Source organism: Cnephaeus nilssonii (genome assembly GCF_951640355.1).
Source record: "Cnephaeus nilssonii genome assembly, chromosome: 6".
Taxonomy (NCBI): Eukaryota; Metazoa; Chordata; class Mammalia; order Chiroptera; family Vespertilionidae; genus Cnephaeus; species Cnephaeus nilssonii.
The window spans coordinates 60,683,502-60,711,341 of NC_137077.1; the positions used below are offsets into that span (position 1 = coordinate 60,683,502).

At 37.1% G+C, this 27,840-nt stretch overlaps 1 protein-coding gene across 1 annotated transcript in view; it reads left to right on the plus strand.

The window, feature by feature from the left end:
- Positions 1 to 27,840, plus strand: part of MSRB3 (methionine sulfoxide reductase B3) — a 180,580-nt gene that overhangs the window by 39,863 nt on the left and 112,877 nt on the right. Inside the window, 2 exon segments of the mRNA XM_079775189.1 lie at positions 18,379 to 18,487; positions 20,120 to 20,197. Of these exon segments, the coding sequence (XP_079631315.1) occupies positions 18,379 to 18,487; positions 20,120 to 20,197 (187 nt within the window).

Sequence of the window (27,840 nt, forward strand, 5' to 3'; positions counted from 1 at the left end):
TCTGAACTCTTAAGAGAGGGCTATTTGACCAAGGGTTCAAAACCTGTGTTCTAAAAGATACACACGAAACCAATATAAAAATTTATCAGAACACAGTATTTCTGATTTCTCTATTGATATCCCCAATGGAATTCTCTCCCACTTGTTTAGATTAATGCCCTCTGTTCTGCAGTTTCACCATTCCCACATGTTCATCTTACCAAACTCATTTGACTACATTTAAGAAACTTTAGAGTAAAAAAAAATTAAAAAAAAAAGACAAATAGTTCGTCAAAAATAAGACATACAGCCCTGACCGGTTTGGCTCAGTGGATAGAAAGTCGGCCTGTGGACTGAGGGGTCCCAGGTTCGATTCCGGTCAAGGGCATGTACCTTGGTTGTGGGCACATCCCCAGTAGGAGGTGGGCAGGAGACAGCTGATCGATGTTTCTCTCTCATCGATTTTTCTGACTCTCTATCCTTCTCCCTTCTTCTCTGTAAAAAATCAATAAAATATTAAAAAAAAAATAAGACATACAAATTTCAACTCACATAATTCACAAAATAATTTGCAATTAATTGATTGAATAGTATCCACTTTTTCCAGTAGATGGCACTAGTTTTACATTCTTTCACAGCATATAAGGCTACACAACACATAGGTGCATTGTGACAACCTAAACAAAAGTATGTAAAGAATAAACAGTTAAGAACATATGGATTTATAAACCACAAATTTTTCTGCTTATCTTATGTTCAAACTATTTGTGGAATATAAAACCTTTTTCCATTTTCAATAGAATTCCAACTTCCTTATGCTTGGACATCTCATTGAAATGGTCATGTGTAGACTTTCTATAAACTAAAACAAGTTTTCATAAATTAACTTATCTTGTATCCAAATAGCTGATTTAACAATAATTTATAGTTTATATGCAGCTACATTTTCTTCAGCAGACCACCCAAGAATTAAAGAAAATTTCACATTTTGTTTTGCTATGTTTTGAATTCTTATAGAATCTTGAAAATATTAGTTTAACATGTTGACTGTTAGCATGAACCGTTTTTTGCATGAATTAAAATATTTTTGGAAACTAAGAAAGTTTATATTTAAAATATTGATCAATTAGTACTCTGGTGTAGCTATATTTTTTTCTAAAATAAAATGTTTTAGTACCTCTATGATATAATAACGTTTAAGTTAATGTGGAAAAGTTGCTAAACAGCATCTAATCACTACATGTGTTTTAAAAATTATTTGTGCACAAGGCTAAATATTATAGAACACTGCATCTGTATGAATAAGGTGTTGGGCATATGGTTGTTAAATGTAGATTTTGTCAATATTTTGTTAAATATGAAATAAATTTTTAATATTATATATTAATTATAAAATATATAGCAAAATCTAGTAGCAACAGAGATAAAATGGGCATGTACAAAAACTAAAACAAATTTTAGTTTTGTTTGAGAAATTTACTAATTAATAATGATTGGAAAGAATATAAAAAATATGAGTTCTAAAAACATGATAATTTTACATGCTTAAATTATCTAGACAATATGGGTTGTGGGGAATTATACAGGTAGAGTTATTAGATGTTTATTTATCTAAACACATGTTCACAATAGTATTACCTAACAGATTATAGAAGGATTTATTAAAACGAGACTGAGCCACCTTTGACTCTCAACAAACACGTGTTTAATGAAAGAATGAGGCATGAACGACAATTCACAAAGACTCACTAATAGAAAGGCTAGTTACTTGATAAATTTTCATTATCATTCTTTTCTAGTTTATAGCTGTATCCTAAACATTTTATTTAGAGATTACATTTTCCATGGCTGCTTTTGCTAGATACATTTTAATTTAAAATGCTTTAAGTAAATTTTACTGAGATGCAATTGCAAATTGTCTCTACTTTTTGTGCCTTTGCATTTAAAAGCAACCATTTATTTGAAAATTTAAAATCCCCATCTCATTTATTTCAAATCTCTATTTTTCCCCCTTTTCTAGAATATTTAGGATATTTGCACTAATATTAGTCACATAAAATGCATGTTATAAAAAGTATACCATGAAATGACAAAGGTGTCAGTTATTTAGGTGGTTTGTAAGAAGTATACCTTTATAGAATTTAAATTTACTCAATAACTACTATGATAAGCATTTCCTTCAACACTATACTATTTATTATGTTCAGTCGCATAATTGCAAAGAAGGGAATGCTAATTTAAATCATTAGATTATTTGAATTTTAAGCAAACAAAGAAAATTCAAAATTCTGTAGCTGTAGGTTTTAAGATTTTATTTTGTTTCAGAAATGTATGTTAGCTCATAGAATGATAAAGCTCATTATGTTATATTCCATTTTGATTAATATTTTAATATATCTTGTGCAAATTTTAGATAACATAAGTTTCAGAGCTTGCCATTATATTATTAGTATTGGTGAAGAAACTGATTGGAAAGCTTAATTTGCATTTAGTGGTTTGTTTTTACCACCAGCCTGTTTAATTTTTTATTCCTGTTCTTCATCTTATTAAAAAATCTTGTTAAAATTTTCACAATTAGATATTAACATCAGGTGTCAACATTATCTGATATTTCCTAGAAATCTATTTTGTGCAACTTTTATCTCTGGCTGTAAGGAAGAATAACTAGAAAAATTTTTTAAAAATATGGGGTGCATATTAAATAAGTCTGGGAAAGGTGATTGGTTTGATCAGCCAAAGTCTTTTCCTAAGACAGGGAAACCCTTACTTTTTGTAAAGGGAGCTCCAGAAAGGCAGACTGTTAATTTGGGGTCTATTTAGCTTACTGTTCAATCTCAGCAGCTAGAATTGTGTTTGTTACATAATAGGTGTTCAAGAAATATTTGTTGAATAAATCAATGGGTTTGAATAAATAGCATCATCATATGTATCAAAATAATGCCATATTGTAAATAATGTGATCTCTGTTTTTAAGGAATCTATATTTTGGTGAGAAAGGTGGCCACTTTGGGTCCAAGTTTTGTTATATATAAGATGAAGGAAGTTATATCCTTGATGGTGTTATGAATCTATGTAAACACTTCCTCTTTTGCTGTACTGTGGAGGGAGGAGTAGAAGAAGTGAGAAGCATTGTGCTGCTTTCTGCCCAGAGTGGCAAAATGGCTTGTTGGATAGGATTTGAAACAACAGTTCTTCTGAAGGATATTGAAGGAATGTATTGATGTAATTAGCAGGAGGTGATAGGGGTGGGGGATGGCAGCATGGGGGTGGGAATGGAATGTGGGCACGTTGGTCAGTAAAAGATTGGCATGTTAAAGCACAACAAAGCATGGGTTCAAGAGAGAAATGTAATGAATGAATAACTTAAAAGAGGAAAACTGCAGACAAGAGAACCTGGCTCTCATTAACCAGGTGTGTGACCATGTCAAGTAACTTCTTTGGGCCTTGATTTCCTCATATGGGATTTGGAGCATTTGAGATCTTGCTCCCCAGTATATATTGTCAGTTTGGCTCAAATAAACTCTTATTTAAAAAAGAAAAGAAAAAAGACTTAGTTCTACAAATACCCTGTAAATCAGACTCCATTTTCAACCTGAGATACTCTGCATGTTGCCAGATTTTATAAATTCTAAGATGCATCTCTTTTATATTTTATCATCTTGGTAATCAGGATGTAGCTTTAAAAATTATTGTGATAAGAAAGCATTGTGTCATAGTTTGATTGGCAACTCTTTTTTTTTTTTTTTACTTTTCTAATGGAGCATAAAATAATGGTGCATCAAAATACCACATTTTTCATACTGCACATCAGCGTAAGAGGTCTTCATTAAGAAGCCCATGTAAGCAATGTGATTTCTCTAATTTGGTTTGACTATGGAAACTTTCTCTCCTTCCCCTCCCCCCAGGAGGAATAACCTGAGCATTTATTTTCAGAGCCAGTATTCATTTTGGGGAATGCTAGAGTAGGTAATCTCATAGTCTTAAATCCAGAGAGTTAATGGAATATTAGACATAAAAGATTTGAATGTGGAACTCTAGAGAGATAATAAAAGATTCAGAGTAGTAAAAGAGGAAAAAAATTTAATCCATCATTCTTTTTATAATTTCACTGATTTATTAAACAAATACTATTGTAGTTTTTAAACTAACTTCTAAGAAACAAAAGGCAAACACATTATTTAGAAAATATCTTTCAGGAAGAAAATTTAAATAGCAATAATTAAAATGGAGAGTTGAATAAATATTTAAATACAACTTATACTTGTTTAGTGCTTCCTCTTGCCCAGGCACATTATGAGGTGCGGGGCATGCAAAGGTGATAAAAATATATATGTGCACTGTCCTGCAAGGAGATATTGAATAATTCAAGAAAATCTGAATTCATTTTCTTTAATTATCTGGATGATAAAATTCTTGACTTTTTTTTTCTCTCTAGAATCTACCAGATTTTTCTGGAATGTAGAGACTCAGATTTAGCTGCTTTATTGAATAGCAATTGCAGACTTGTTTTTTGCTCATTGTGCTTAATTAATTCAGATTTTAAATTTAATTTGGCAACAGTGTAATTTTAGAAATTACAAAGCTGAGCTCTTAGACAATATAAATTTTATTTTTTCCTAATGAATACTTATGTTATCTATATTAATAATAGAGGAATATGCAAATTGCCTGGGAAGCCATAACAGTAACGACCAAACATCAGGCTGCTTGGGGCGACAAGGCCGGCAGGGGGGTTAGTGAGGAATGACCAAACGACTGTACAGCAGGCTGCGTGGGGTGACCAGGCCAGCAGGGGAGGGCAGTTGGGGGCGATTGAGCCCACAGGGGAGGGCAGTTGGGTGTGACCAGGCCTGTGGGGGAGGGCAGTTAGGGGCAACCAGGCCTGCAGGGGAGGGCAGTTAGGGGCGACCAGGCCAGCAGGGGAGGGCAGTTAGATGCAACCAGGCCAGCAGGGGAGGGCAGTTGGGGGTGACTAGGCCTCCAGGGGAGGGCAGTTGGGGATGACCGGGCCTGCAGGGGAGGGCAGTTGGGGGTGATTGGGCCGGCAGGGGAGGACAGTTGGGGGTGATCAGGCAGGCAGGGGAGCAGTTAGGCGTCAATCAGGCCGGCAGGGGAACAGTTAGGGGCGATCAGGCTGGCAGGCAGAAGTAGTTAGGGGTAATTAGGCAGGCAGGTAGGCAAGAGGTTAGGAGCCAACAGTCCAGGATTGTGAGAGGGATGTCTGACTGCCTGTTTAGGCCCAATCCCTGTGGGCTAAACAGGCAGTCGAACATCCCTCAAGGGGTCCCAGATTGGAGAGGGTGCAGGCTGGGCTGAGGGACACGCCCTCCCATGCACGAATTTTGTGCATTAGGCCTCTAGTATTTAAATAAAATTCTGCATAATAATCTAAGAGAGGGCTCCTTTCCTTCCTTTCTGTGGGTGGTTACCTCTCATCTCCCTTGCAGTCTGTGTTCCCAAGGGGGCAGGGGAGAATGGGAAAGAAAGCTATTTTTTGCAAGTCTTTTTGATTGCATGTGAAATGTAGAATGGAAATGAGCCTGTCTGTTTTTAATTTTTTTTTTTCTGTATGGGCTATGATGTTCTAGTGAAGACCCATACTGGGAAAAAAAAATTAAAAACAGGGAACTCCAACTTTGTCAGACATTTCACATGCAATCAGATAGACTTAGAGTTAAATGACTTTCTCTTTCACTACTGTCATATGATGATGGAAGTGCCTTTAAAAATTCTCTTTTTACTCAAATGCCTTGCAAGACAGAAAATGTTTTTTTGGATCAAGACATGTTTTAAATATTTTCCTAAACTCTAGGCTTTATGGTCCACAGTCATATAAAAACCTTTGCTCTTGGTATTGGCATTATGTTTTAAATAGTTGATATGTACTCTTTAGTTCTTTTTGATACTTAAAGAATGCTGATAGAATGACTACTGCACATAAATTAAAACTTTGTTTCACACAAGTCCTAGTAAAAGACAGAAATGTAAAATGTGGTTTCTATCTTAAAGAGTCATTCAGGTGAATGTTTCATCAGGATGAACGTAGTGATGGGGAAAATAAGACATTTTTGGGGGGCTAGCAATCTGAATCTGTGCCAGTAACCTAATGTACATTCTTGATAGCCTATAATTAAGTCACCGCCCCCTTTCTCCACAATTTGGTCTTGCAAGACCAGTTTACCTAAATACTCACATTTTACAGAGGCCATAAACCATGAACAATACACAAACCCCAAAGGGGGTTATCAGTGCTAGCGCCAGGCCAGGCCTTTAGGTGTGGTCTCATGGCCCCCATCTGAACACATGGGGCTTTTTGCAAAGCCCGCAAAAGGTCCGGAAGTCCCATCCATATTTGGGGGACAAAGAAACCAAAGGGTATAAAGGGAGAGCTTCCTCCATATTGGTTTGCTCAGGATTTGGAGAGAAACAGTCTCCCCTGAGTCACTGTACTAGTACATGCGAAACACCTGAAAATAAATGGTTTTTTCCTGTGTCTCCAAATACTCTCGTGTATTTTTCAGTCTCCTGGTAAATTCTGTAACATAAAAATGGTTTCCCTGACGGAGAACACACAGCTGAAGTTGCCCCCTTGAGGCACCGCTGCGTGAGAGCAGTCAGTTGGACCCACTCGACTGAGCCCCTGATGACGGGAAGGCATGCCTCCAGTGATTTACTGGGTTCCAGTCCTCATCGGGCCTGGGCGACCGGGGCCCCCCTGCTAGCACTCCATGAGACTCCAAGGAGGACAGGAAAGCCCATTTCTGGAACCAGACATCTGACCAGTGAGTTTTCCCCCTGGGGACCAGTTCGAGTTCAGGCCTGCCTGTAGGGGCAGAAGTAGTACGTAGCTGATCACTACTTAGGCAAATTATTTGCCTTGGTTCAGGGACTTTCCGTGGGTGGAAGTCAAAACTCGGACTGACTGGTGTGTGAATGTGAGTGTTAGAGCCTGGGTGAAGTGGAAGCTACCTTGTGGTGTCCTGTGTCTCTGTTAACTGGAAGGGATTACACGGTTTAACTGCAAACATGGGAAGTAGTTCCTCTAAACCTGCTGCCTTAGAATGTATGCTAAAGAATTTTAAGAAGGGCCCAAACCGCTGCCTGCAATGCAGATGTCTCTCCGAGAAATCAGGGGCCCCAGCTTATGGCCAAGGATGCGAAACATGAGAGTGTTTGTTGATGTTTTGTGTCTCTTTGTTGTTTAATTTGTTTAAAGATGGGGCAAGTCCTGCCTTGGGGGAAGCCCAGTTGTGTGTGGTGAGGCTGAACACGTGGCAGAGATTGCAGCTGCCAAGAATCCTTATTCTTGGGGATCATCTTGCTCTTTCTGTCAGGGTCAGGCCTTCAATATTCACCAAAGCAAAGAAGGGCCTTCTGAATTTACCAAGACTAAAATATCAAATGAAAAAGTACTCTAGGCCAGACCCTGAGGACCTGTTGGGCCAAAAAATATTATAAATTACATTTTGTCACCAATAGTTGGCCTGACGTCTCAAGAAAAGGCTAACATAATGTTCACAATTGTAGATCAAGTGGCCCAGGGAAGGGCTGGCCCAGAGGGCCAGCAACAGAAGCCACAGCAGTAACCTTAAATGTTATCTCTAAGGAAGAATGTAGCAGTTTAAATTCAAGCGGCTAGGGCCTGCTCCCTCTTTGTCTAGCCTCATATGCCTATACATAATTTTCCAAGGTCTTTATTAACTTAAAGACTTTGAAGCATTGCTGGGTTAAATGATAAATATCTAAATATTTTCAAAAAACTGAAACACTAATTGCTAGACACATTTTAATTTGCCTGCTCTTAGTTTTTATTATAGAAGGTCTCTTGTACTTTGTTGAAGGTATATTTTCTTGAAAGTAAGAGTGTGTTTAAAGTGTGTTCATAAATGTTAATCTAAGAAATGCTGGCTGTTTACTTTTTGGTACTCATTGAAAAATTAAGGTTTCTGAGAGTGAAGAATTCTAATACATTTTAAAGAAAAAAGAAAAGGTCTGTACAAGTTGCTGATGGTATGACAGAAAATTAGAGTAGAAATACTTAATGGAAGGTCTAACACATGGTTATGCATTTTTGAAGGACATAGAAAGAAGGTTTGAAGGCTAATTTGAAAGTGTGAAATTTGTGAAGATTGGGTATGTGATGAGAAGGAAAAGAGAAATGTTGAAAGAGAAATGAGTTCTAAAGTTAACTATTTGCAAGAATTGTAAAAGGGTCATAAAATCTCAGGGAAGTTTAAACAAAGGCTAGACCACTACTCTTATCTCCCCTGCCAAGGACAGAGTAAATGGTTAATACAGAAAGGGAGGGCAGGACAAGGCTGCTGAATACTTAAGCAAAACCAGAATATTCAGTAGCGGAATTTTAAGACAGGAGCATTCATAATGACTCAGACAGCCACCAGCCTGCTCTTCAGATTGGCTGGGGGTGGGGTGGCATCTGTACTTCAAGGGTCAAATGTATGAGTATGCTTACTTTACTTTTTCAATAAAGGTGCATACTTTAATTACTTAATAAGTTAACTTTTCACAATATAATCAAGGTCTCATATAAACTCATTCATATGAGAAGCCAATATTTTATGAGCAATTGGTTCTAACAAAGTCCAAAGTAAAATTTGCATTCATATGCAAATAAGCACTAGCCAAAAAGAAGGCTGTTTAAAAGTAAATTTAAGCTTACTAAAAAGGAGAAATATTAAAATCTCTTCTGCTACTATGTACAAAGTAAACTAAAAATTACTATGCAAGCATTAAATCTCACCATTAATGAGACACCATAATTAAAAAGAAAGTTACTTTTACTTGAAATGTATGCATTGCAGTATTGGCCAGCATGTCTCTCTCCTATCTGTTTTTCTGAAAGGCAACCAATTTGATTCTGTTTAAAAGAAAGTAAAAATCTTTAATATAGTGATTTATGGCAAGCCCACAGGAAAAGCAGACTTTAGCAATGCTTACCCAATTAGAAAAGAAAATCCCTAAATGGGGCTTAAAGATTGCTCTGGAAAAAAACACAGAGGGAAATGCCCTTCAAATATCTAGGAACTGTAATTAAAAAATCAATGTATTAGTCCTCAGAAGGTAGAAATACAAAAAGATTGCCTTAAGACCTTAAACAACTTTTAGAAATTTTTAGAGAACATTAAAACCTTATCTAAAAATCTCTATGAGAAAAATGACAAATTTATTCAGTATACTTAGGAAATCCTAAGGAATCTTTTATTAAGTGTATGCAAAGACCTACCGAATCATTTTCTAATTTTGTGGCTCGCCTCACTCGAGCAGTGAGACTGCAAATATAGCATAAAACAGCAGTTTGCAACCATCTAGAAAACAGTCTTCCCTAAGCCAAGGACACTTAAGAGTCAATGATTTGTATTTTGCCTCCCTAAACAGAGGGTAAATAGCTTATGCTAAAGTACTCAGGGGGACTGATGGGAGAAATCCAGTTAGTGTCATTTGTTGTCCACCCAAGGACAAATGAAGTGAGAAAATAAGCCTTATTTTGGTCAGTTCTTTTCTAGTAAAATAATTATGTTATATTAATCAGGTATTTAATAAAAAAGACTATCTTTTAATCATAGGAACTGAAGTTTGCTGGTCTATGTTCCTGTCTAATACACTTTAATATTTAATCTTTTGGTAAATCAACTTTGACAATCCTTCAAGGGTTTGGATTAAAACACACACACACACACACACACACACACACACACACAAACACAAAACACACAAAATTTTCTCTTGATCTAGAATTGGCTTTAGATCATCCCAATAGGCTCTAAAATGCCTCAAATGTTTGTTTTCTCTCTCCTGAAGGAAAACTTTATACTGAAGGTACATAGGAACCTTTGTCAAATACAGTTATAACTAATGGTTATTGGTTATAATATTATAGAATGTTAGGTTTTACAGAAAGGACAACATTCCATGTCATCTGCATTATAATGAAATTCATACCATGTCATTTTAAGTTTCTTCTTGTCATTTGGAGACAGTAACTGTTTTGTTATAATGCATTTGGAAAAATATTACTCTGAAGAGTCCATGGAAAGGACTGGTAAGGAAAACCAGAAGATATTAAAGCAAGTTAGTGTATTTTTCTCCCTATATGATCCCTCTGAAATTCAGCAATTCTTAATGAATGAATCATGGCAATGCATTCCTGTGCATAAATTCAATAAGACCCATTTCCAATGGTGGTTTTATTGACCAAAAACTTTGACTGTCATGTTTTAAAGAGTCCTGTCTGGACTCTGAAGACTTGAAGCCAATAAGAGTGCCTTGGAGAAAGCCTGGTAAATTCTGTAACAGTAGCAGCAAAGCTTTCCATTGTCTCCTCTCAAGAAAATCATGCAGCCTCACAAAGGAGAACTTACTATTAAGTGGTAGAATTTTGAGTCATTAATAAGCTTTGGATGTCATGGGAAATATAATTACTCCCATTGATTTATAGTGAGAAAATGTTTGCACATTTACCCCTTAATTTTAAAACTGCCTTATTTACCACCTCCCCAATTTCTCCTCTAACAAATCCGAATATACATTTTATCCTGGCTCATTTTTTGCTTTGTTAAGTTAGCTGATAGATACCACTTACATGAAAGATGCTGCATTCCTTTCATTAGGATAAGGTACTTCCCACCTTGACACTATACATCTGATCACACTGCATCTCTCAGCTAGTCTAGATGGAATTTTGTTCCCTGTTTGAATTTCCTCTGGCCCTCTGACCCTGTAGATGCTGTTTCTGCAAATTGAGTTTTCCATATCCCAATTATAACTGGACAGAGTCAGGCTAGGTGGGCAGAGTTTAAGAGTGTTAATGTCTTCTTTGCTAACTCTCTCTACACTAAATTTTGCAAGTACTTTTGCTATAAGACTGCACATTGTATCGGTTGTTTCTTTTCTTCCTGCTAGAGTATGTACTCTCCTAGGGCAAGGACCAGGGCTTGTTTTTTCAACTTTTCAGTGCTCATCACAGATCTTGATTGATTGTCAATGTCCAATAAATAGTTGTAGAAAGTATTAGTTAATATTAGGCTCAACCGTTTATATCTTCAAAGAATTAATAACCTGGGAAAATAAAACAGAAATAACCAAAGACATTTGAGGATAACTTCAAAATGCTACATTAGCCTGTGTAAATGGTACCTTACAGAGTAAATACACTAATACTGAGGGTCTACAGATGAAAGGTGTGAACAGTATAGGGGTGAATTTATCAGGTTATTTAGTTAGAAGGAAAATTTGCTTGAAAATATTTCTCAGTTTATCTAATCAAACCTTCAGTATGGAAACCAGAAGACCAATGCTGTCATTCAACTGTGTACCACAAAAACATAGGATCTTGTTTAATTCAAGAAGTTTAATATGGTGGGTTGCCTTGATCTATAATAATAAAAGTGTAATATACTAATTAGACAGCACGTCCTTCCAGACGACCTTCTGATGACCTTCTGGGCGAAGCTGGGGCAAGTAGGAAAGCTCGGGTCCTGGGTGCATGCTGGTGGCCAGAGGGAAGCCCTGGTCCCAAATGCCAGAGGGAAGCCAGTGCCAGCAGCTGGGGGAAGGAAGGCCTACTCTTGCATGAATTTTGTGCATCAGGCCTCTTGTTCGCTTATAATATCCAATGATGTTAATTAGAACTCTATACATGCATCATTGGAATATTACTGAAACTGATCTGTAGAACTGTTTTAGGTGAAATAATAGAAAAATGGCAAAAAGACATTAAATGTGATTATTACTATGACAAATAAAGATTTGATTTTTCTCACATATAGAAAAGAAAAATACCATAAAAAGAAAGTTGTTTTCTGACGCCTAAGACTTGGAGTTTTATTTTCTTTGTGTTATCTTTTGAACTTGGAGGACAGATGAAACTAAACTGAATCTGTAGGTGAAGATTAAGAATGTTTTTAAAAAGTGGAAGCTAAGTTTAAGTACTAATTTTATGCTCTCTTCAGTTATACATGTTCCCTGCCATCACCTACAAGATTACTCTGAAGGGGAGAGTTATTGAAGTAATTCAGAAGGGTGAATGCATTGTTTGGCCAAAGGATTTTGCTCTTTAGGCCCATCAAAAATTCAACACATAGCCCAGCAGGTGTGGCTCAGTAGTTGAGCATCGACCCAGGAACCAAGAAGAGGTTACTGGTTTGGTTTGATTCCTGGTCAGGGCACATGCCAGGGTTGTGGGCTCAATCCCCAGTAGGGGACATGCAGGAGGCAGCCGATCGATGATGTTTCTCATTGATGCTTCTATCTCTCTATTCCTCTCCCTTCCTCTCTGAAAATCAATAAAAACATATTTAAAAAAAATTCAACACGTAAAAAACATCTATTGAGTATCTTCTTACACATGACTTCAGATTGGGAACGATGATCTAGAATGAAAGAGAGTAGACTAGCAGAGCCTGCACTCTGGCTTCTGTTCAAAGTTCAGCCGGACAGATACTCTCTGAGGGCTATTTTGAGTATAGCACTTTGCTGAAAGGATATTCACTGAGATTTCTCTTGGAAGTAAAAAAAGGTAATATGAGACACTGGAGTAAGATATGTAATTGTAAATTTCCTGGTTTAAACACATATTCTTTGCATATTTAAATTGTCTATTATTCATTCAGATTCAGGTTTTAGCACTTGTATTGCAGTTACCTGTCTCTACCACTGGAGTATGAAATTCTTGGTGTATTGATCTCTTGCATGGGCCATGTCTGACGTGTGTTCAGAAAGCACTTCCTTCAGATATCAGCACAGCCAACGTCCTCTCTTGCTTCAGGCTTTGCTCAAATGCCACCTTCTCAGTGAGACCTGCCTTGACCACTCTATTTAAGACCACAGCTCTTACTTTTAGCACTTAGTCCTCTGTGCTCTACTTAGTTTTGCTTTTCCCCTTCATATACTTATCACCCACCTTCCAACAGGCTATATAACTTACTTATTTTTCATTATGTTTTGCTGTCTACCTTTACTCCTGCTGCCTCTATGGGAGCTTTATGAAAATAGGATCTTAATTTTGTTCACGGGTATATTCTAAGTACTTAGAATAATGCCAGCATATAGTAGGTGCTCAATAAATAATTATTGAATGAATGAATGAGTATATTTTACTTAGTACAGTGCCTGACATTCTATAAACACTCAACGTTTTTATAACTAAAAAAAAAAAAAAAAGGTAAGAAAAAATGTTGGATCAGTGGTCTTCAAGGTAAGCCCTGCAACCCTAGTTTCATGGAAACCTAAGCACAGTAAGCAAGTGTCATGACATTTTAGATTGTATGCTAACCTTAGGAGTGTTTTCCCTTCATAGGTCTACACTGAGAAAAAAATCAGAACTGGTTATGCTTCTACAAGCTTCTCCTGTGCTTTGTATTTTAAAAAAGCCTTTATTGAAAAACGGGCATGTAAAACAAACAAACAAACAAACACAAAAAATGGTTTATGGAATATTATTTTACATGATACCTCAAAAATGGACTAGATATGGCTTTATAAGTGCCCACTTATTTAGAAGTTCCTAACATTGCATATATGGAATAAAATTTTGTTCAGATTCCCAATCTGACAAATTAATAACCGGCTGAAATTTATTTGTTAAAATGAAAGTGTATTATTTTAAAATATAGTAGTAAGATATTTCAACATGAATTTTACTGTTTTAATCTAGTAAACTTAAAACAAAACAAGATAGTCTTATCTACTATTCACTTATTATCTTGGGAAAATAATAGTTTCATTTTTTTTCTGATCCTAGAAGCAAAATTAAAGTTATGGGATCTTTAGGTTTTGTTTTGATTTTTCACACTGAAATATAAGATTTATGACTTTAAAGTGCTTTAAGATTGAGGTAACAGATCTGATTTACTTCTTAACAGGAAGTTAAAAAGCCTTTCAACATTTTATAGACTTTGTGAGAATCCCGTTTGAACCTTGTCACTGACCCTGTGCTGAAGGAATGAACACGGAAAACAGACGTTAGCTAATAGACAAATGTATTTATTTTTTTCTGGATGTACTGTACTGTGGTGATTATAACTTTTCTTCCTTATTATCTTAAATTGTCAGTAATAGTTTTTAAACTGAAAGTTATTGCATAATTAAATAAGTAAGTTGCAACATATTTTTTCCTCACAGAAAATACAGTGACCATGGGCTTTGCAGTCAGATAGCCCTGGGCTTGAGCAGATATACCTAATATTTGCTTTTTGTCTTTAGTAAGTTATGTTAAACCTCTGAACCTCAGTTTCTGTGTCTGTAAAATAGGCATGACATCTGCCTCTTAGAATTACTGAGAGGATTAAATGTGTTCATGTAAAAGTGCCTAGAAATGTGCCTGGCACATAGTAGGTACTGTTTCAGTTATCTTCTTTCAATTCCTATTTTAAACATTTTCAATGATAACTTGAGCAAAATATTGTTCTGAGGGAATTAGTATAGAAAACTAATTACTAGTAAACTATTGCAGCACACTGAAATACCTGACTTGGCTCCCTTTTAAAATATAGTTTTCACTGCGGGATTTACTATAATCAGAATGATAACGTAATGTTGCATTTGTTCAGTGTTTACTAAGTGGTACTGTGCTCCTTAGAGCAGACCTGTGAGGGTGGTAATACAAAGTCAGAGACTGCCTTGCTACGGTCACGTGACTGGGAAGTAGGCCGAGCCAGAACATGGACTCTTGCTGTAAGTTTATTACTCCTTAGAGCCAAGGCTTCCCATTGGAGCTTCAAGACAATATTGCCTTTGAGGCAACAACATGGAACAAGCCTTAATATAAAAAGAGGCTTTGGGCACATTTCAGTAAATAAATGCCCTTAGTTTGGGCCCACGATGGATCTTATCTATACCACAGTTACTCTGTAGAGAATGGTATTGTGATTAGATATCAAAGTGGCAGTATTGCCCCTCAAATACTGTGTTACATGTATACACACACACTTCTACCTTCAAAGTACTCTATTAAACATTTAAATAAAGGGAAAAATCTTTTCATAACATCTTTCTAAGCCAATTTAGAGGTTATTGAGAAGATGTCACATAATACTAATGTTAAATTACCCTGTGTAATAAGAAAATTATAGTACCTAAGTGAAGATAGTAAAGGGAAACCATCAAATGAATTATTCTAGAATTTCAAAATGAAACGATTTCTTCAAAATTAACAGTGGCACCACATGACTTTAGGAAAGTGAGTCTGATAGGAAGAAGGAAATCAGAGACAAAATCGAAGGCTTTCTTTGTTTATACAGAGTGGGACAAAAGTAGGTTTACAGTTGTTTGTATGGGAAATAACACAATAATGGTTAAATAATACAAGAATAAACTCTGTTTCATGTACTCACAACTGTAAACCTACTTTTGCTCTGACCTGTATATGCCAATTTTTGGTTGTGATGCTAAAAAACTAATGTAATAGTATAGCTTTCAGTTGTCCTGGAAGTATTTTATTGTTAAACCATGTGACAAGAAATTTCTTAAAATCTGACTAACTTCTCATTGAGTTGTTTCATATAAAATCACAATAGTTGTTTCTAGTTGACATATACTTCCTTTTGCTATTAGGTACATTTTCACAGCCTAATTATTTTGAGAACATAGTATGACCAAAGAATAAAAATGTACAAAGTTGACAACTTTAAATAAGCACTAGCCTTTCTTAAAGAACAAACCTCACTTACAGTTAGGAAACAATATTTATATTTAAGGTTGAAAAGCCAGGATGTAGGAAAATTTTGCTAATTTGGAAGATGACCTTTAAGGGCACCAAAACCAAATAATTTGTAGGCTATGACATAGGGCACATTCCTACAAAATTTGTGTGAATACTGCTTTAGTGGTTCTTGAAAGACAAACAAAGAAAGCTGGAATGAAATCTCTATCCCCCTCCCAAATAAGACGGAGACTAACAAAAGGTACAGCAGTACTCTTTCAAAGCTCGCTGTTAAAACGAGGTCTCTGCAGCACAGTTAATGAGATGGTTCATAGTGGAAAATAATCTGTTTTTAACAATGTTTAGATCAAAAGTAATTTCTAATCTATGAGCTAAAGTCTCTTCAATACCCTTCATTCACTAGTAAAGCTTTTATGTTTGTATTATTTACTTCAATCAGATGTTTTCAATTTTACCTTTTCTCCTTCTACAAATACTTGACATGGTTCATCAATACTGACCAACAGTTTTATTCTTCAGAAAAGAGAGATTTTTGAGAGAGGGGAATGAAAAAGAGAGAAACATCTTTGCCTAAACGATTTGCAAGCATCTGTGCTTTAAGCTACTTTTTATGAACACTCCTTCGTAAATGACTCAAGGTAAAAAAGCAGAAAAGCATCCAATGTTAGGAAATTGCAATCCAATACCATGTAATTTAAACCTGCAGTTGCTTCTCTTGTACTAAATGACATACAGATGGGTAGCTTAGTTCTCTCAACTTTGGGAACACAATTGGTCTTTTTGTATGAATGAACATATATTAGCAAAAATATTTTGGACAGAATTGTTTAATCCTAATTGTACAGATTTTAACTATCCATGCCATTGGGAAGAATAATTTCAACCAAGATATTTTGTTGTGTTAAATTTGCAATTAATTATTTTTTGGAACAAAAATCAACAAAGATACAACGCTTACCAAAAACATAAAGAAATAAAAAGATAACGTCTAAGAAGTCTAGAGTGAATTGAACAGAAAGGGGCCTATCACAGTCAATTGCTTATTTAATTTAAGAAAGAGCAGTTCTGTATTCAAGCTGTGGAGAGGTCTGTTCTGACAGGACAAACATTTCTCAGGGAAACATTTCTATCTACGCCTTGGAACGTATTAACAGTGTAAGTAGTAGGTGTTTGGATAAAGCCTAGGGTAATATGGGGGGTGGGCCCAGTGAGAGAAGAGACCACCTCGCCATTAACGACAGGCCAGCTCTTCCTAAGGATCTTTCCAGGCCAGGGCAGGGCCAACGCGCTGTGGGTAAGGTCAGGAAAGGCGCTGTTCGACAACCCCCCCGGCCTGCTCCAAGGTGCACCTTTTCATTTGCCTCTGGTTTGCTCTTTTCCTGCCTCCATACTTTCTCCTAGAGAACCAATCCCTCTGCCTTGGTGGCCCTGAGTCTGGAAGCTGATATCCTCCTTCCATCCCACCATCAGGGTAATTGGTTAGTTTTCTCCTAGTTTCAGGGAACTCACATACTGTGAACATTAGGTGCCTTAAAAGTAAAAGAAGTATAAAGCATTTCTACACCTAAATCATATGTCTTTATATTTCAAAAGACGTTGAGTTTAATATTCAGGGAACTAAGCAAGCCTTCTTTTAGTAATTTCAAAACATGACAAGAAATGTTTGCAGGTAGGGCCATCTGTGAGCCTCCTTCCCTCTGTGATGGATGGCAAAGAAAAGCACTTTTACTGCAGCCAGGAAGGTTGCCTTGTCCTGGAATTATATTTCTTTTCACTCGTTTGTGCAGGTAAAATAAAATACTACATACAAACAGGTGTTGTCTGAACATTTTACTGCAGTCTGTATAGGTTGAAATAAAAGCTGCCATTGTTATTAGAATCACATTAAAATTATTTCACCCTTCAAATACACTTAATCAGTGAAGTGCTCCTAGATATACTTTGCTAAAAGAAAATGTAGGTCTCTAAATAAATTGCATTCACGATTCCTCTTCTCTTTGGCCTTCCTCCTCCCCATTTTTTTATCACCCTCTCTTTGGAACTTCGTGAGTCTGCATTAGTGTAAATGTCTTTTCCTGGGGTCTATGAAAAGTTTCTTTCTGCCTGTTTAACATGGTAAGATACAGTCTTTAAAAAGACATTTGTTTTTGAGAACTCTATAGAACATAGTGAAGTATCTAACAGAATCACAGAGAACAACAATTCCTAGTCATGAAAAATATGTTTTTTGTTGTTGTTGTTTTTTTAAATAAGATGGTATTTAAATCACCCAGAATGTAAATTGAATGATGAATTTCCTCTCTACTAAAACCTAACATTATTGAATGGGGAATTATTGTGTAATAATATGCCCATTATCTTATATATACAGTGTAAATAGAATTATACTTTCCAAATTTTCTATTTGAAAAAAAGAATTTCAAGGTATTGGGAGGCAGAAAGGCTGTACTCCCATCTTGTGCGTGTTCAGTGAGTTTTCACTGTCATGTCGCAGTTGATACAGCACCTTGTCAGTGCTCCAGTGCCACCACCTGAATCTTGAGAAACATTTTTTGTTGTTTTAGAGAAATAATCATCTGCAGTTCAGGTAAATTTGTGCTTTAGGGACTGATCTGGTCATTGACAAGTGACTGCAGAAGCTGTGCTGTGGCGACCAGCCAAAGCAATTATTTAGGATTCAAGCTAAAAAGCCTCCTCCTCCATATCCTTTCTCTTTCCAGGGTCATGTAGGGATACAAAGAACTGTAAGGTGGTCTTTTCCCAGCAGGAACTGAGGAAGCGGCTGACACCCCTGCAGTATCATGTCACCCAGGAGAAAGGGACCGAAAGGTAAGGTGAAATGTAAGAAAAAGCCATTAAGCGAAAGCTAGTTTTCTTCGCTCCCCTCTACCCCCCCCCCCCCCCCCCGCCTTTGAATCCTCTTCCTTGACATTTAAAGGATTCTACACTTATTTGCTAAAGACTACAAATTAGGATCCTTGAAAAGGTTTGAAAATGGTATTGTTTAGGTTAAGACTAAGTTTTATTTATTCTTTCCCCCATTTAATGAACACTCTATCTTATGTAAAGTCACAAGGCTTTTATTAAGGGCCTGTTTTTAGTTTACTACAAAATGTGTGGAAGTAATAGCGATTTAGGTACATTTTTTGGGAAGACATCACAGTAAGCAAAACCATGAGGGACATGGCGCTATGCCAGAATGCTGAAATTTTGAAGGTGGCCATTGTAAGTATAGACGTTTTGGCTGCAAAAAGAAGGTAGCATAATTTAGTTCCTTTCTACCCCACTCCAATTTCTTTTTGAAGCACATGTGGAGAAAGTATTTATTGGCTCATTTGTGGTTGGAATGTCAAAAATTTTCAATAACTGCCCTCACATGGCTTTGGTCCTTGGAAGTTCGCCCTAAGTCCTGAAAAAAGAGTTTGTTCACTTCCAAGACTCTTTTTAGTGAATAAAGTCTCTCTCAGCTGATTCCAGCTCAAAGGTAACTTGCCAAGATCCAACCATTTTGTTGTCTAATTTATACCATGGAGCTTGGCATAAGGCCGTAACTTACCTCTGATCCGAATTTATTAATTATGTAACTTCTTGTTTTCATTCATGAGCTGAAAGAGCTCTTTACCACACATGGGGTTCTTGTTAATAGGCAACACTCTCTTCCTGTCACAGTGGATACTGTTTACTGAATTTACCAAGTGTTGAATCCCTGACGAAGTCCACCCTCACTACACAATGAGTTAGCGGCGGACTTCAGTCCCAGCCCAGGAGGACTTCTACCCGTCCTGTTGTGTACATGACTAGCAAAATGATTTAATGCACACAAACAACTAGAGATTAGGTCATTCTTAAAAATTCTGTTTATAAAAAAAATTGGACCTCATAAAGAGGGTGAAAGGATAATAAAAACAAGCTGCAGAGCACATAGACTTTTTGTTGGGCTAGCACAGCTGATTTGTATTAGCTGAATGACCTCCTAGCCTTTAAGATTGTTAACTTAGAAAAATATTCCCTTAAAGCTGCAATATTCCTTTTCAAACCAAAAAACAAGACTCCTTCCACTTGGAGTCTGGATCTTTCTGCATTTTCTGGTGTATACTCTTGGACACTGCAGAGTAGCAGAAATCTTATGTAATAATGTCTTTTTTTCTGCAAATCTGAACTAGGCTTTTTTTTTTTTTTTTAAATAGGATTCCCCCCCCCCCCCAAGCATTACGTAACTACATGGCTTAATTTTTTTTTATTTAACCTAGACTAGTTTGGAGTAGTTATATGCACATTTTATTATATAGATTTGAAATATATTAGTAATGTTCAGATTTCCATATGTTTGGTCTGTTCTCATTATAGGACAAAAAGCCCTTGAAAGATTTATTAGAGAAATATATTTTAAGTAAATACATTCTGTAAGAAATAATGCTAACTTTACTTAATTTTTTAAATGCTCTGTTTGTTGTTTATCAGTGCCTTCGAAGGAGAATATAATCATCACAAAGATCCTGGAATATATAAATGTGTTGTCTGTGGAACTCCATTGTTCAAGTAAGTATGTTACAAACCTTTGGCTATGGGCACATCACAGATGGCAACAAACTAGTTAGTGCTTGTTCATATCAGAGTCTTTACATTACTAGATTTTCATATTTCTGTTTCCCTCCCACAAAATAAAAGTAATTGTTGATTTTGCACTATTTGTATTTTTCAAATACCCAACATTAGCTTGTTCATTGTAGTAAACATGGTGCTTAGCAGAGCTATAAGAGATTTTGGCGAGCGTAAAAATATTTCTGTATTTATTGAATTTTTCTATCAAGTAATGGCCCTACATTTATTTTTTGGACCATAATGAAAGTTCTTCATGTGTATCCTTCAGATCAAGTTGATTATTCATATTTCTTCAATGAAGGGCAATACCTGTATTGAAAGTAACATGGGAATTATAACAGATACTTGTACATATATAAACAAATCGCATAATATGAGTTTAACAGTTTTTGCATTGATCCAAAATCTTTATTTTAAAGATCTCAATAGTTTACTATAAAATAGGCAGTGCATAGACTTTTCCACAAAATAGTTAATTCAGACAGTGTATTCTGGAGATTATGAATTTTATTCAAGAAAGGAAAATTCTTACCAAAAATGTATTTATCTAGGAGGAGAAAATCCTAGAAGCCCTGTGCTTCCTGTGGGATGCTGATTTGGGGGAATAAAAAGGCAGAAACCTTAATTGAAAGTAAATGTCATGTATTTAAGACAGAATTACAAATTTTTTAGGGGAAATGAACAAACAAGAATCTAATATGTGTAGCATGTAAAACATAATATTTCTCCATAAATGTTTACCTTTTAAAGCACTAATATTTACAGATTTTTTTTCTTTAGAAATAACAGGGAACAGTTTCTTTGAAAATTTTTTTTTCAAAGTTTCAAACCCTTCTTAGCTTGCATAAACCTTTTTGCACATTAGTGTTGGTTGAGAATCTATTCTGATTTCTTAAGTATTTATTCTTCATGTTGAAAACCCAGCCCTTCAAATTGTCAACCATTTTCTCTCAGAAAACATACATCCTTGTATTTCAACACCTCTAGTGTGTGTCATAATAGTTGATATAACACTTAAGATAGTTGCTGAGCCATGTTAAACTTGTTAATATCCCAAAAGGTAAAAATTGGCCACATCCCCTTTGCTTTTTGTTTACGATTCTCCACCTCTTTAAATCATGTGATTCAATAAAGTAATGAATCTGAGGAAAACTTTCTGTTTTAAATAAAAAGCAGAACCACTGTGAATGAAGGATTTAACCCATGTGAAATTTTGAATCACAAAAACGAAAAGGAAGACCCTTATCCAAACATAGGTACTGGCGGGGGTTAGGAAGTTTCACATTTAATGTGAATGGGCTAGTGCCTCTGTTTCCTTTAGCATTCTTGGAAGGAAAGCTTTGATGTTCTAAGTTTTTATGGAATATGGTTTCATCTTGTTATTCTACTTTATGAGACTGACGCGCTGCCTACTGCGCTAAGGAGGCAGGTTTGTTTTTCTACTTTAAAAACATTGTCCTGCCCTAGCCGGCGTGGCTCAGTGAATAGAGTGTCGGCCTGTGAACTGAAGGATCGCAGGTTCAATTCCAGTCAAGGGCATATGCCTGGGTTGCGGGCTTGATCCCCAGTAAGGGGGCATGCAGGAGGCAGCCGATCAATGATTCTCTCTCATCATTGATGTTTCTATCTCTCTCTCTCCCTCTCCCTTCCTCTCTGAAATCAATAAAAATATATTTTAAAAAAAATAAAAACATTGTCCTTATTTGGTTTCCTGTCCATTTTAGTTATATTTAGGAAATATACCTGCATTAGCCTCTACTGTAGAATGGTAGTTTATTGATTTAGTGTTAATATCTTCCTACCAGAGAACTTTCTAGGGACGACAGGGCATGGACAATTTTGAGGGAACCAATTTTCTGGTCCTCAGATTCTGTATGAACACTCTCCTGAAACTGATGTGTCTGAGAGAGTCTGTGGTTGGCCACTTCTTCCTTCCTATCTCCTTGATCATAATCAGCCTTCTCCCACTTCACAAAAGGTCTCTTACTGTGATTTATTGTCCCAGGGTAAAATATCTAAGGCATAAAGCATTAATTCTGAACAGCATTGATTCTGAAGGAGAGACCCATGAAAGCAAGGCAAGAAAATATTGAAAAATACTGAACTGGTAAAAAATTATGGAAATATTATTTCGTCTTGGCAAGGCTCAGTCTGCCCTCCTGCTTGTCTGCTCATTTATCTCTCCATCTGTTGTCTGTCTGTCCATTCCCTACTGGTCTACTTAAGTGAGATGGTTGTTGTGAGAATATGTATCAGCATATTTATATACTTATTCAGATAGAAAAAAATGAAAGTATTTTCTTGGGACAGATCATAAGCCTGATTTGGTTGATAGATATGACAGATAGGACTGCCTTAGCAGGTTATATTGTGGCCTTCTCCATTCATTATATATAGCTTTAAGGTTTTGTTTTTGTTTTAAAATATATTTTTATTGATTTCAGAGAGGAAGGGAGGAGAGAGAGATAGAAACATCAGTGATGAGAGAGAATCATTGATCAGCTGACTCCTGCATTCCCTCTACTGGGGATTGAGCCTGCAATCTGGGTATATACCCTGACCGGGAATTGAACTGTGACCTCCTCGTTCATAGATTGATGCCTAACCACTGAGTGACACCGGCTGGGCAGCTCTAAAGTTTTGAAAAAAAATATTTTAAGCATGTAATTTATATATAGAACACCAGAAAATTCATCTTTTTCAGTTATTTAAAGTTTTGATAAGATATTTTAGTTGTTACTTTAAAATATAAGAGGAAGTATGTATCAATCAGTACCAGTCTGGATACAGAAACCACACAGTAATCTGAACAGGAAGATTTACTATAAAGAATTATTACCTATAACAGAGGACTGTGATAGTGAGGGATTGTCTAGTGCAGTGGTTGGCAAACTCATTAGTCAACAGAACCAAATATCAACAGTACAACGATTGAAATTTCTTTTGAGAGCCAAATTTTTTAAACTTAAACTTCTAACGCCACTTCTTCAAAATAGACTCGCCCAGGCCGTGGTATTTTGTGGAAGAGCCACACTCAAGGGGCCAAAGAGCCACATGTGGCTCGCGAGCCGCAGTTTGCCGACTACGGGTCTAGTAAGAAGTAAATAGAAATTTTCAAGAATACAGAAATAGCAATTAGAAGAACTGCCCTAGGACTGATATACAGCCCAAGAAAAAGTTTCCCCTGAGACCCCTACCTCCCATCTTCCTCTCCCTAAGGCTGAGATCATTGGAGAGGGCGTGGCTGTAGCTCACTAAATAGCAGAGAAGTCACTGTGGTGTCACAATAATGCAACTTTCCAGAACTCTGCCTTCTGGAATTTGCTGGAAATCTACCCTCTAGGGCAGCAATTTTCAACCCTTTTCATTAGTTTTTGGCACACATAAACTAATTATTAAAATTCTGCAGCATACTAAAAAAATATATTTTTTGATAATCTGACAAAAATAGGTATAATTTTGATTCATTCACATTGGATGGCTATTATTGTTAGCTATTGTCATTTTCTTATTTGAGACTAGAGGCCCAATGCATGAAATTTGTGCAAGAGTAGGCCTTCCCCCTGGCTGCTGGCACCAGCTTCCCTCTGGTACCCGGAACCCGGGCTTCACCCGCAGCCCCGGCTTTGTCCGGAAGGTCGTCTGGAAGGACATTCAGTTTAATTAGCATATTACACTTTTATTATTATAGATCCTAAGGGAAAAGAGGTCAGTGCCCCTGACTAAATAGTCAGGTATTACATGTTTTAAAAATTCTTGCAGCACACTGGTTGAAAATCACTGGTCCAGAGAATCAATGGCATCGCTATTGGATACCCTCTTCAAATAATTGGTTTTGTACTTTGAACACAGATTGTAGGAAACAATTGAGTGGTGTGTGTGTGAAAACATGTAAAGTTTTGTTAGCAGGGAGTGAAGGAAGAAAATTAGGCAGAAAAGACTAAATAGCAGAACAATATGAGAAATAACAGTGGGAGGGAAACAGGAAATAAAAAGAAGAAAGAAAAGTGCTGAATTTGAAAATGCCTAATCATTAGCAATATGAAAAGGTTATTTACCCAACTGCCTTTTCCATTATTCACACAGTGTGTGTGTGTGTGTGTGTGTGTGTGTGTGTGTGTGTGCATTCACATATTTGTGTAATCCTCTTCATTTACTTGACTGATATATATAATACTTCCTTATAAAAAAGGCCATTCAATTATTCTTATTTCATTTTCATACTTTGCCCTAAATACATTCCCACTCAACAATATACTGCTTTCTTACTGTTTTCCAAGTACAAGAACCTTATTCACAGACTGCTTCTAAACCTAATGTGTAATTTATTCCATGGTTCACATTTTCTTCACATTCACAAATTCTACCAGGCTAGTTTGTTTCTCATAAAGTACTACTGACTTTCAGTTAGTAAATTAACTGACAGAAGTAAGAATGTTCTCTCTTCTGGTTATTTGAACTTCTAAAATGTCATAAAATGAATTTATTGCACATCAGATAAACCAGAGAAGGCACTGGTGAAATAATTTAATTCAAAAAGTATATATGACCACTTATATTTTTCTTTAGCTGACACTTTGCCAGGTGTTGTAAAACAACCTATGAACTCTTTTCCCCTTAATGTACTTATTTTGTTGGAGTGATAAGAAAACACATAAACAGTTATAAATGTGGAAAGATAATGTTAGTGTCTACCCAAATGTGCCTGTTTGAAGAAATGCTTTCATGTATCATAGGAGGGCATGTGATTGCATCAAAGCAGGGCCAGGTGTCATGAAGGACCTGAGACCAGAGATCATCAGGCAGAGAGAAAGGTTTTGTTTTTCCCAGGTAGGGGATGCCTGATAGAGCATGCCATATGAGAAGAGGAATTGGAGATAGGATCAGAAGTGGATTTTTAAAGTAAATAGTTAGGAGACTGGTCCAGTAGGAGTAGGGAGGTGAGCTATTTTGGGAGTAATGGGAGATATGGCTGGAGTGCTAAAGGGAACCTATTAAGGAATCCCTTGGATACCAGAGGAGACATTTCAGTTTCTACTTGAAATATTTTAAGCCTTGGCATCTTTTCTCCCAAGAAGCCCTACCCGAGCCTTCCAGGGTGAACTTTGTTGTTCCTCATCCCTGCTCCCATAGTTCCTTATATGCACTTCCGTCTTTGTGCATACAAGGAACTCCCTCTCTTCCACTCTCTGACTTTGTGTTGTAATTCCACAACTTTGTGTTGTAATTATCTGTATATGGGCCTGTTTGCCCACTGATAAGTGAACTCCACAATGCAAGGAGGTATCTTAGCCATGCTTGTCTCTACTCCCTGGCATGTCATAATCACTAAATATTTGTTTGATCAGATGCATGTCTGAATATTGTCAGACAGATTGTGGAGATATTTTTGAATAAGACAATAGCATGATGAAAATGGGAAGTAAGCCATAACAGTGTACAAGACTATTTCTGTGGGTGAAAAGAGAAGCAAATAGGGGTGTAACAGCCTCAATAGGAACTTTTTTCTTTGTTAGCTGATAAACCTTAATATTATTCAATATTGTCCATGTGTAATTAGCTCCTAATAACTTTAAGACTTTGAAGAACCACATAGGATAGTTTTATTCTGTATACATTTACTTGCCAAACCTTGCACTGAATTAATGGCTCATTTTATATAGGTTCACTAATAATGATGATGATGATAATAATCCTATATAATAAAAGGCTAATATGTAATTCGACTGAACGGCAGAACGACCAGTCACTGTGATGAGTACTGACCACCAGGGGTTAGACGCTCAATGCAGGAGCTGCCCCCTGGTGGTTAGTGCTCTCCCACAGGGGGAGTGCTGCTCAGCTAGAAGCTGGGCTCATGGCTGACGAGTGCAGTGGGGTGGCAGGAGCCTCTCCCGCCTTCGTGGCAGCGCTAAGGATGTACGACTGCCGGCTGGAGCAGGCCTAAGCCATCAGTCAGACACCCCCTGAGGGCTCCTGGACTGTGAGAGGGCGCAGGCTGGGTTGAGGGACCCCCCCTCAAGTGCACAAATTTCGTACACTGGGCCTCTAGTAAGAATAATAATACTAATGCAAGAGCTAACACTTACATAGCACTTACCAGATGCTAGGCATGGTTCTAAGTGCTTTATATATATTAAGTCTTTTAATCTTCACAACGACACATTTTATAGATGAAGAAATTGAGAGAGGAAAAGTACCAGGTGAAGATCACATGCCAGTATACAAATGGATATAGAATACTGTAGTAACACTCAGCCTTTTAGAAAAGATGAAAGCTAAAGAATCTTAGGAAAATAAAGTTTTAATATTTTGCTTTGGTCATTCTAGTCTGGTTATTTTGCTCAGCACAAAGGGGACAAATGGAACACACACGCTCAATTCCTTAAAATAATCTGAGTTTGTCATAGTACTTAAGTGGAAAATTGAAGACCATTCTAATATAGGAAGGGCTGAACCAAAAGTAAGCAGATCCCTCATGGCAGATGATCCAGAAGGACTCAGCTTCTGGCTGGTTGTTATCCTTAGGGAAGCCCCTTGGAATCCTGACGGGAAGGAAGGAGCCAATGTAAGTAAGCCGTTAGGCCTTTTAACATCTGTGAGGTAGGGCAGCAGCTGGATTCATGGGCAGGAATCTAGTTTTTGAAACTAAAGATAATTTTATTTTCACTTATTGTCTTCTCATTACATTTTCTCAAGTAGCTGTATTCAAAATTTTTACCACTTATTTTGTTGTTATTAATCCTCACTTAAAAATATTTTTCCATTGATTTTTAGAAAGACTGTGAAAGGGCAGAGCAGGACAGCACAAAATGTACTGTACCCTCCATCCTGTGTAACTATGTATATGACTCCTTTTTCTTAGAAAACCACGAGAATGTAACAGCTGCATAAACCTGCCAATAGGAATGTAGAGAAGTAGACTCAGTCCAAATTAGGCAAGCTGCACAGTACCCCCCCCCTCCCCCCCCGTGTAACCAGACCCCTGCCCCTGCCCCCTGACCAATCACCGGGGCCACAAACGTTCCCCCCCCCCCCCGCCCACTGCTTTGGACCCCCTTTAAAGCCTTGGTTCTCCCAAGGCTCCTCCTCCTCTCCCCACCTCGCCACTGCGCCTGGTGTGTGTGCCTGTGGGACGGAGCTCAAGCCAGCTTGAATACAGACTCTTTGCTTTTGCATCGGACTTGTCTGGCTCCCTGGTGGTTTTTCTTGGGGACCCCGAATTCTGGGCATAACAACTGGAAGGGAGGGAGAGAGACAGTGAGAAACATCGATGTGAGAGAGACACATTGATTGGTTGCCTCCTGCATGCACCCTGACCAGGGCTGGGAATTAAGCCTGCAACATGCTCTTTTTTTTTTTTTAAATTTCTTTATTGATTAAGGTATCACATATTTGTCCTCATCCCCCCATTCCCATCCCACCCCCCTCCCCACGCATACCCCCACCCCCCTGTTGTCCTTAACCATTGGTTAGGCTCATATGCATGCACACAAGTCCTTTGGTTGATCTCTCCCCTATATCCCCACCCTCCCCTACCCTCCCTCTGAGGCACGACAGTCTGATCCATTCCTCCTTGT